At 30.6% G+C, this 12,243-nt stretch overlaps 1 protein-coding gene across 2 annotated transcripts in view; it reads right to left on the minus strand.

The window, feature by feature from the left end:
* The window catches only part of LOC134695435 (kalirin-like), a 122,027-nt gene that overhangs the window by 83,168 nt on the left and 26,616 nt on the right, over nt 1-12,243 (minus strand). For both annotated transcript variants that reach the window (XM_063556683.1, XM_063556682.1), the window contains exons 13-15: nt 4,351-4,588; nt 2,953-3,019; nt 2,361-2,469 (exon numbers count right to left, since the gene is read on the minus strand). In XM_063556683.1, coding sequence (XP_063412753.1) covers nt 2,361-2,469; nt 2,953-3,019; nt 4,351-4,588 — 414 coding nt within the window. The remainder of the gene's footprint in view (nt 1-2,360; nt 2,470-2,952; nt 3,020-4,350; nt 4,589-12,243) is intronic.

Here is a 12,243-nt window from a genome sequence, read left to right on the forward strand (position 1 = left end):
ATGCAATCAGAATGTCAAAACATTTCCTAGAAACAACAAAGTGACTTAATACATCTTTCCTATTAAAAACTACTTTACTACTGTTATCTGCTCTTTGGTTGGGTTGTTGTCTCTGACATATTCCACATTTCCATTCTCAATTTTACATTCCTAGAACAATCAAGGTGACTTAATATATCTATTGATAATATATATTGCAATTTACTCAAAAAATCCTCGTTAGATAGTTTCATACATGTGTGTCAAATCAGAAAAAGACATAAACTCTCTCAGCAGACGACAGCATTACACAGCAGAGGACAATGTTACGTCAGTGAAATTAACAACAAAATGTGTTAATTTACATAAATGCACATTCCATTGTCATTTGACTAATTTACTGTTAATTAGTTGTTTTCAGGTGAGATGCTTACTACAAAATGTTTACACATTTGCAGGATGGTTCTTAAAACATTATGACTTGAAATATTGGCAGAACCTTTTTGAACACTGTGTAATAATTACCAGTGAGTACTTAGAAATAGGTAGATTTGTTACAAGTCTCTTTCATTTATTTTGTTCTTGCTAATTTATATGTTAACTGACAACTTCCATGATATGCTCAGATACTGAATGCTTTCGCTATACATGTCAATATAATAATAATCTCTAAGTTATAGCAATAAATTTGTTAAAGGGGCAAATTAAAAGAAGAATATTAGTATAGGACATGTAGCAAGTCTAGAAAATAGGCAATGATAAAAATGTATGGAACTTGATAAGAAAACATACATTTTGTATAACAGTAGAAACAAAATTGAGAATGGAAATGGGGAATGTGTCAAAGAGACAACAATCCCACAAAAAGGCAGAAACTATACATCTGTTTACTAATTACTTTGCCAAAGTCAGGTTCAATTCTAATACATATCAAGATCTAATTAAAATGTAAGAATAAAAAGAGTGTTTGGTATATACAGAAGTATGAGACAGAAACTGAATACACAAAAAAAAAAAAAAAAATCCAAATGACATCTTTATAGGAATATATAGTCTTCAATAAAAGAAACAAATTGTCCTGTCTAAAGGCCAACCTTTTAATTCTCAACCAGTCACAAAAATATGAATTAGTCCAAATTGTGCACATATATATTTATTTTCATTCTTAGTCTTATTTCAGATTTCATTCTGGTTTAACATTATGATTGTTGGCAGTTGTTTCCACAGCTGACACTTTTTCAGTAGTATTTGTTGACATACATTTCTGTTTCATAAGATTTATCATTCTGCCCTTTGAACAACAGAGTCAATTTGGGAATTCCCCCACATGCTTCAAGAATAATCTGCATAATATTTGTAAAACAATGTAGTGAAACTAAGAAACATAACATGCCAACTATTTGGTCTTCTTTGATATCTTGTGAAATTCTACAAATTGTAAACAATTAAGTGCAAACACTTAATACTAGAAGCCCAAATTCGGCACTAAATCATTTCATAACCGGTGTGAAAAGACATTTGTTTTAAATGATCTAAATACCATAAATGTAAACAAATACATAATCAGCTACATTTTCTCTATAATTCTTAGAATATGACATTTTACATTTCTAGAGAGGGAAATTATTCAGACAAAATTGTTTATGTTTTTTACACAATGCCTTTTTTTTGGAAGTATCCTAATATCTCTTTGTGGATAGATAAAAGCCTTATTGAATATTTCTAATCAGTTTTTTCTTGGTTAAGAAAATTGCCATTCAGCCTCTGCATATCTTTCTTAATCTTCTCCATGTATTGTCTTGCAAGTAAACAAGAGTTGTCTCCTCATATTTTCTATTTGTATGATTAGAATTATCTCCCTTTTGCCATTTAACAAAATGTACCTGAGAAATTTTCCAACAGATTTGATGGAGATAGAAAATGGGCATTAAAGTTTAGCATCAAAAGGTTCATGCATAAAGTATAAATTTTCTATTAAACTTGAAGATTACACATGGTATCTTTTTCATTAATATTCTACAAAATTTGTTAGACTGAAATTTTAACTCAATCCTTTTAAATATACAAATTCCTGTTAGATTAAATACTTTGCAATTATAAAGAATTCAAGATTATAAGGCATCAATTGTAATAATTGTTAAAACAACACATAACTTGTATCTTAAAATAAAATTTCCATTCCACAAATTTTATATTCAAGGACTGTATGTGAAAATTGACTTCCACCCCATGGATGAAATAAACATCTTATTTTGTGCAGGAAAACTATATAAGTAACTTTGAACCACCTGTAATGACGTAGAAACTTGATAGTCAGAATGTTTTTGGTAGACACCATTGTACATATCAGCTACAACATGCATGAGAAAGCAAAAACTTACTGGTCTGGTCCCCAATGTTCCCATGATCACTCTTTTCTCTATCTCCTCAAACATGGCAGGTTTTTCAAACTTCGTCTGACTTTTCTTCCTTCCAGGAGCTAACCATTTCCTATATCAAACAAACTTATTTATATATTACAATGCTACAAATTTAAATTCTATGTGCAATATAAATGTCCAGCTTAGAATTACATTCTTCAGCTAAAATTCAGGTATATATTTACAATATTTCTAAAATTACATGCATAAACATTGTGCTCATAGTCTTATTTTTCTGATTTCAAAATCTTTTTTCTATTCTTTTATTTATCTTTGATGTCATTTTTTTGTTTGTCTTTTGTTTGTGTTTGTTTGCTGTTAAAGATAAAAGAGTTGCTTTTTATTTTTTTTGTTTATCATTTTTCTACATATGCTTCAGTAAATTCTTCACATAATTTTCTTTCACAACATTTGAACATAGTCTGACAGTATTTTTTGAAAATTCAAATGCTTTAATATATGAGTGTCCAATATAACGAATATACTTTTTAATGTGGTCATATGATAAGCTTATGTTTTGTTTGTTATTTCCATGGTGATTACGATACATTACCTAAAACTACTCTTCCTTTTATTGGCTGGTGATTCTTCTCTACCGGCTTGATCATCTCCATAGGCTTCTGAAATATTGAAACAGAACTATGTAATATGTGAGCATACACAACCTTTACAATCTGTGAGGATATCCCAACTCCACACACAATCTTCATATCAGAAATTCTAGTTACAGGTTCAGAACAAACAAACAGAGGTCATTATACACCTTAGCATAAGAGTTCAGTATAAAATTTTGATGGGCTGCACTTAATTAACAACAGGACTAGTTGCTGTGTATCATAATTATTTTCGTTCATTATTTTGTATATAATTTTCTTGTTTTACATTCATTAATCAGAATGGGTTTTGTTCATTGTTGAAGGCTGTACAAGGACCTTTAAATGTTAATTTTTGTGTCATTCCTTCTCCCTAGGAGAGTTGTCGCATTGGCAATTATACCACATCTTCTTATTTTCATATTATCCAATAAATTTATGGATGGCCAATGTTAGTTGCTGGGTAAAAATGATATTGAAACAAAAATGTGTCCATAGTACATGGATGCCCCACTTGCACTATCATTTTCTATGTTTTAATAAGGAACCTGTGTACTAAGCTTCAGGTTGATTGGACTTCAACTTCATCAAAAACTACCTTGACCAAAAACTTAAACCTGAAGCAGGACAGACAGACAGCTAGGCGGACAAACGAACAGAAAACATAATGCCTCTAGGTGGGGCATGAAAATCAAATAACAGCCAACTTTAGGAAATCAAATGCAAGGCTAGTAATTTCAATTTGAATTGAAACCACGTCAGCATTACCCTTGATGTTGAAGTGTACACATCCCCATTCCTTCTAAAATATTAACTACTTATAAAATGACTTTAATCTTCTTTAATTAATGTCTTTTACACAAAGGAAATAATTCAATATCAAGGTTATCCAATTATGCTAACATACATTATTGTATATTTTAAGCTCAACAATAATGCCTGAAATTACGGTATTGAAACATATGCTAACACTTTTCGTTATATCATTACCACTTCAAGCAAATATTTTGTCATTTCCTTGCTACTTCAACACAGTGTTCTTAGTTGAGTGTAATTTTGTTCAACAAACCTCATTTTAAAGTAGAAAGTAGCAAAATATGTCTCGGTGGAGTAATAGGAGTTTTATATGTCTTATTGACCATCACAAGGTAACCAATTGTAGAGCAGGCATTTCTTACCTTTCAATAGCACACAAATAAAACTTTTGTATAATTTGTATTCATATTACTAACTTGACTTCCTCTCAGGAATAACACAGCATTAGCACATTTCAAGTTTCAACTCTTGATGAACAACAGTACCTTTTGATACATGATCGTTTATGATGTAATGATGACAACTATAAAGTTATAACCTACCCTCAATGTCCATACTGTTTCTGTTTCCTGGTCCACGTAGCATTGGTATGGGTTTTAATGATGCTATGGGTACCAGCCCCTGACAGGGTTCACCATCTTCACAGTTGATTGCACGCACCATGCACCAGTTGGGTTCACCTGGTGTAGGGTCAATAACCTCAACCTGTTGACCTTTGAGCACTGTGATTTCTGAGTTGTTGGCAGCAGAATAATTCTCAATCACAACTGTAACATCAGGCTGAAAAGAAAAAAGTAAAAAAATAGATATAGGAAGATGTGGTGTGAGTGCCAATGAGACAACTCTCCATCCAAATAATAATTTAAAAAAAAGTAAACCATTATAGATCAATGAACGGCCTTCAAAGCGGAGCCTTGGCTCACACTGAACAACAAGCTATAAAGGGCCCCAAAATTACTAGTGTAAAACCATTCAAACGGGAAAACCAACGGTCTAATATATTATGATGTTTAAGGTATTCAAAACACATTGACTGCTGATGGTCATGATTTCAAGTCTCAATCTTTGAAATATAACATGCTACATTTGGTCTTCTTTTACTATAGCATTCCCTATTCTTTTGGGTTTGCTTTAGTAAGGGTTAGAATTTATGGTTATGCTAAGACATGCTTAGGTGTTTGATTCGGGTTAGGTAAATTTTGTACTTAAGATTGTTCTTTACTTTCATCCGTTTCTATATAGTGATCACATATGGTCAACCAAGGTACAGATTCCTTAATTTCAAGTTTCAAAAGCTACAGTTTGAGATTCAATGATAAACAATACATTTTCTAGAAAAAATTGGAATCCGTGGCAAAAGAAGTTCTGCATTTCAATGTCTGTTTCTAGAGCTATTATTTGAAAATCTATCTCTCCCTTATTTACTCTTTGATGCCCAACATTTTTTGAAATGACATCAACACAGGCACACACTGAAGCAAATATATTGAATTAAACAATACAGAAAAAAATAAGTCAAATGAATTTTGTTATAAATTGATCTTTTCATGTTTTATCTGATTCGTTTGCAACATTCTTTTATAGTCAATATAGGCAACAGTAGCAGACCAATATCCAGTAACCAAAGCATAGGCGGATCCATCCGGTCCCCACCCCCTCTTCATGGCAAAATTTGGTTGATTATATAGGAAATCATTGAAGCATAACTGGAGTAGGGCCCCTTTGGTCAGTTAGCAGGCCCTCCTTAGGAAAAGTTCTAGATCCGCCATCGCAAAGAAGATTCTGTACAAATATTTAGAAGTTATAATTATAATCCATAAATATATAACTGCCCTTGAAATTAATATCAATTTCATGTATTTTTGTACTTTAATCAAAACCAAGATAACAGAATGAATACATTTATTACATATTAATATCTTATCAAAATCACAGCTTGAGTTATCAGATACTGCTGCAAAACATACAATCTATTACATTCAACAAGATATTTTTGATTTTACGATAAGATGAAACTTTTTATACCTCTAGATATAAATATGCTTTATTTTTTATCTAATATTTTTTTTATCAATAGTAAATGTCTGTTTAATCTGATTACACCCAATGGCATTACTAGAATTACATAAACAACATGGCATATTTTTCGTTTCACACCATTTATCATACAACTGTTTACACACTATCCTCATATGCAGGCTCATTTTAGACCACATATATGTGGTATTTCTTTGGAAGCTTTCTTGCTACTATTTCTTTCAAAAGTTTACAATTGAAGTGGTTTCATACATGTGGTTGAAAGTGAAAGCAGTTATTTGGCCAAAGTGAAAGTAGGGTTGAAATTGGTCTTTCACATTTATTCAAGGTTCAACTTTTTCTTTATTCTCAGTGCACTCAAAAGAGAAAGTAGCATTGGATAGTCACTCAGCGTGGACAAATATAATAATGGTCTATAAGAAGTAAAATATATTTATTTTTACACCTGTGCTAATTTTTTTAATTCAATTTGGCTTTTAAAAAAATAAATGCATTATAACCAATGGATTCAGTCCTGCAACTTGTCACTATTGCTTATAGAAAATTTAAAAAAAAAGTATCAATTTTATCAAATATGCAACATTATGGTTCAGAATTAAAAGATTATGATTTTTTGTAGTTAATCTAATTACGCCCAGTTTAAAATGTGTAGGTTTGAAGTGATTATATTTTTTGCCATTTTTCATTTATAAACACATGAAAACACATCAACAAATCAGCAAAATTGCAGTTTTCTATAAAATAAACTATGGGATTAGATTAAATATATTACAGTTTTAATTTCATTATGAAACTATTAAAATACATAATTAAATTACCCTGTTAACAGGATTTGGAGATCTATATTAGATTAAAGAAAATTAAAAGGATTTACTGTTGATATTTTACGCCTTTTCAGCATAAAATAGCAATATTGAGGACAATATTTTGAAGGAAAGTAAGGGGAAATGTTACAGTAAATGTTTCCTCTTGATGTGTGCATTCCAATTTTAACACAAAGGCTTAAAAGATTTCTTGCTGAGCCAGAAAATCATTAATTTGGATTAAAAAAGGAGGGTTCAACTATAATTATCTTCTGTTGATGCACCACTGCAATATGTTCTGCATCAAGCTCGTAAAAAGAGAAACAGCCCAAAATTCTCTTATTCAGCCAGATACAATGCACATCAAAACTAAACACAAGAATTTAGCAAAGAAACTTTTAAGATGCTTCTGCAAAATTTATAACAATTCTACATATAATTTTTTTCAGATGATTACCAAATATTTCTGCTTACAAAATACTTTTATGAACTTGAGTTTGCGAAAACTCATTCTGATTGGCCAGTTCCAATTCATTGTCTGTAGAAGTGTTTATATGTATATTAAAGTTTTCATTGTGAATATATCCATGGTTTTAAATTGCTGTGTAGAAGGACACATTGAAAGAGAAGTAAAATTTGTAAATTGAAATCCCTGGAATTATTGTGACTTTTAAAAATATCAGTTCATTTACTAGAGAAATTAATTTCACTACCAAATTGGTTTTCACAACTTCCATAAAGTGAGCTGATCGTCTCTTATTTCATGATAAAGCTATATCTCCAAAATTGGATCATAAGCATATAATCTGATAAATTGTACATGAAACAGGTGAAAATAAAACATCCAACAATTTGAACTTGATAAGAATAATCCCTTAAACATAACTATTTTGAATTAACATTAATCCGAACAATTCCGAAAAAAAATATCTACCTAGGCAGAGTGCTCAGTGCTCTCTGAGTAAAGTATTTCCAGAAAAATAATGTATCCTAAAATACAAAGCTAAATAAGCTGTGATTTACGTGTCCTTAATAATAAAACAAGAGAGTATATTTATACTGTCATTTAATTTATACAATAATTTTACAGTCCCCAGATATGGTTGCCCATTCCAGAGTACAAGAATGGTCTAACTCTCAACTAATCATTGCTCAAATTCGGCACATGACACTTTGTGAATCATTGCTCTTAAAAAAGGAATTGCACCAAGGACAAGGAACAAAAACATTAAATTTCTTGTATAGCATAACCGCTTTACCAACTTATTTTGATTTTCCTGTTTGAGCTTGCCCATAGAACAAGCTTGTTAACTTGGTAACTACAATTAATAAATGCCATTACAGCTTTGAGAACCAAAAAGAAACATCCTTTCTAATCAAATATTTCTACTAATAGTTTCAGCACTTTCTTTGTAATAGTATCTGAAAACTATTTTCATCACTTATACAAACAGCTGCTTTTTACCACCAAAGTTTAGAACAATAATTTGCCATGTTTACTAAAAACAGGAAGTACTCAAAGTCTCATGATTTTAACAAAATTAATACCTTCTGACTTTAATAACTTGTAAACTGACATAAATGTCTCATTAGAACCTGTCTGACTCTTTATTTTACTTGTGACTGGTTTACTAGATACGAAAATTTATGTGCACTAATACCAAACTAATTTTTTGTAACTTACCAATACTTTTGTTATATAACAAGCAATCTGAGAACAATGCATGGCAAACTAAAGTTAGAGAACAGAAACCAATTTTGGGAGGTATGTACGTCCATATACAGGGACAAGGGTAAATCTTATTAGTTTGTCTTCAAAATCGAAAGAAACATGTGAGAAATTGATCAATTTGAGTCATTAAAATCATTTCATTTTCATACTGTTACCTTTCCTTAACTGCTCTTGAACGATTTTAGGAAAATGGTAAGCAAATATGCGAAGTAAATGCGATTCAACAGTCAAAACAAGTACGTTGATGATATGACTAAGAGCAATAATCAGCTGGTAATTGTTTTGGGAAAAAGGGCACCAACTTTAAAGTTATCACAAAATGACCGAAATTAGGTGAATAAATTCAGGATCCTTGATCATAAGTACTCCATATAAGCCTGTTTTTTATAAGATATCTTGCTCTCATTTTTATTAACCAATCAATTTGATTTTAACACCTCTCATCAATAAAATCAACCAATCAATTTAATTTTAACACCTCTCATCAATAAAATCAACCAATCAATTTGATTTTAACACCTCTCATCAATAAAATCAACCAATCAATTTAATTTTAACACCTCTCATCAATAAAATCAACCAATCAATTTGATTTTAACACCTACCATCAATAAAATGTAACTTCAAAAGCAGAACTATTCTTGCTATCACACTTAATATACTGACAAGAATTTATATGCATGTACCAGAAATGTACATGCCTAATTTCATAAGAAGTAGAATATCAAATTTTTATTTATCTTTCCTCTGTGCATCCTAATGTTTATTCCATAATTATTCTACTTTTGTTCTTCAAGTGCAAAACCATCATTATTTACATAGCCTATATCTTTTCTGCCAAAATAAAAATTGGCAGTTTTATTTTGTGTTATACTTTTGGTATTTTCAATCAATTCATAATTACCTTTATTAATGTTTTAAATTCATTTCTATCATCATTCATATTCAGTTTCTAATATAAATTTAAAATATGATTTTTTTTTGTTCAATCATTAATGAAAGTGAAATAGTGAAATAATAATTCACTTTTAGTGGCAAATATGGTTCAATATTGTCAAAATAAGCTAAGAAACATTGATGATGAATTATTCACTGGCAAGTAAATAATTCTACCTCATTGAATCTGTATTCATGTGAACTTCAATTTAACCCCTTAGCTACAGATTGATAACACATGCATTGCGTGTTCTGAGTATAATTTAAAGAAAATTAAAGAATGCAGTCATTATCAAAAGTGATCGAAAAAAGGTTAATATTGATTGACTGATTCTGAGGACTGATTCGATTCACAAACATCATTCTCAGACAGGTAAAAATAATGACTAACATATATATATTTCTAATATAAATTAAGAAATTAAACAGACCTAGCCTCTACTTCCTATTTACATGTATATCTATATTATGATTATATCACTTAAATGACCATCAAAGGTTTTTGGAGGTCAACTCTATAGTTAATAAATGGTGTTGAGACTAATATACACACCAAACAAAGTTACATATTCTCTAGCCCATTCCCTGTAAATTGTTTATTTTAGACTTTTTATACTTTGGATAAATGTTTTCATTGTTATAAATCAAATATGAGAATTTGAGTCAAATCAGTTAACATGAATTTGACAGCTAGTGCCCCTTCAATAATATTTTGGTTTTTAAAAAATACAAAATATGTGTTAAGTGCACACGTACTTAGTAAATTGAAACATTGAGTGGGATGAAGAAAATTTTTAAGCACATGTAACAATTTAATGCTCAAATGCCAAAAACATGAAACTTCATAAAAGTTGTCTATTCAGTAGTAGCAGAATCTTATCTTGAATTTATTTTCCATTTTTTAAATCTATTCAACCATCTAATTGGTTTTTTTTATAAGTTACATTCAGCATGGAATTCATTACCTTAGTTTTACTGACAGATTTATTGACTTATCATTTAAAATAGATTAGAATCTAATGTTTATCATTTTTATTGCATTGTCTTTCCAAATATAAATCTCAAAGAACAATACACATATTCATTTCTTTAAATATCATAAGTCTGGCAAAGATTTGGCCATCATTGTAACATGGTAAACAAATAATGATTACATAGAAATATTACAAGTAGCCTTTAAGTGCCAAACATTAACCCTCAAATCATAAAACATGATAAAATATTACTTTTCAGTGTTTTTTCTGGCAAAAGCGCATTTTCACAAATTGAATTCGTTAAAAAACATGTGCCAAGTTATTTTGCAGTATATTTTCAATCTGTGATTGTTATTTTCAGCGGAATTATCCATCCCTGCCCTTCTGAGCTTCGTCCTCCATGGAGTCACTGATGAGGAAATTGTTGGTAATGTGAGGGGTAAACTTCGACCAAATCATTCTCTCTTTAATATTCTGTCCTAGGAATAATTTTATGTCATTTTACAAATAATTCAAGGAACCCTCAGACAATGAATGGGTTGTAATTCTTTCAGAAACGATATTGTATATGATCATTGTTATATGTTACATTATGTCTTATGTGGACAAAACATGCGCCTGGCGTATTATTTAATCATAATCCTGGTACCTTTGATTAAACTATTTACAAAAGTATTGCCATTATCAGTAAAGGTGAGGAAGATTCTAAAAGTACTTTACTTCTTTGCAGTTACCTCTTGTAACTCCTGACAGTATGTATTCGCTAAAAACTAGGAGTCGGTTTCAAAAAGAAACTTACGACTATGATTGAATGTACTATGTTAATGACTTAAGATCAATCTAAGTTTGAGTTTTTTTGTGAAATCAACTCCAGCACCTTAAGAGAAAGTCTTTGATCCAATATCTATCTATGTCTATATCTGTGACAAAACATAGAAAATAGCCAGAGCCAACCATGATGGACCCCTTCACTGCAAATACATTGCAGAAGTTCATATCCAGATATAACAGCTGTAAAGCAACTGCAATCATTGCACAATATATTACAAAAAATCTGTAGCAATATTGCAATGGGTTGATCATTTCCTTAACAAAATATAAACAGTCATGAGCTGAACATGTTTCAAATATTGTAATTAATCTTATGTAACATCAGGACATAACTTATTAATCAAAGAAAATATACAAACACTCTTCAATGTTATATTTTGTGAAAATCAGATGCTTTTAATGTGAGTTATTCCTAATCGTTTAAATCTGCCAGTAAAATTTGGCTTCAATAATCCATATGTTTATAAATTATATGCATCTATATTTAAACAGTATACTAGAACAATATATGATCTGCTATGATTAAAAGGAGATGTGTGTATATGTCAATGTCAGGCAGCCAATTACAAAATGCCTTGAAAATGTCCCCCTTTCTAAGGAGCCTGACAATGGAGGACTCTTGCTCATTACATTTTTTAGTTTCATCTTGAGCAAATAGGTCAAATGTAGGTCAATAACAACTTTAACAACAGGTCAAATTTCAACTGTGTAGCATAGACTGGCAGTTCATGTGGCTGTTATGGAGACTGTGAGATTGATCTCTGATTAGCAAGGAAGCATTTGCTGCTTTTCCACTAAGCACCAGAAGCTTGACATAGTAAACCTGTCTGTCGGATAGTGAATAAGTGTCAAGTGATTTAGTGAAACTAATTTCTATTGACTGTTTATTGACCTTCAGCATGTTAAAACTTCAGCTTGTAGCTCAAAATAGTATCAGGCAGGGTTCATATTCATGTCACAATATCATGTTCTAGTTTTGAATAGGTATGTAATATTTGCTGCTGAACATTAAATAGCAATAGTCTGGTTCTTGCTCAATGCAACATCCATCACAGGAATTACATGTTTAAACTTGCTGTAAAGCCAATTTTTAGACCAGGCCAAAAACTATCTCTTTGATGA

Source organism: Mytilus trossulus, chromosome 13, assembly GCF_036588685.1.
Source record: "Mytilus trossulus isolate FHL-02 chromosome 13, PNRI_Mtr1.1.1.hap1, whole genome shotgun sequence".
NCBI classification, from domain to species: domain Eukaryota; kingdom Metazoa; phylum Mollusca; class Bivalvia; order Mytilida; family Mytilidae; genus Mytilus; species Mytilus trossulus.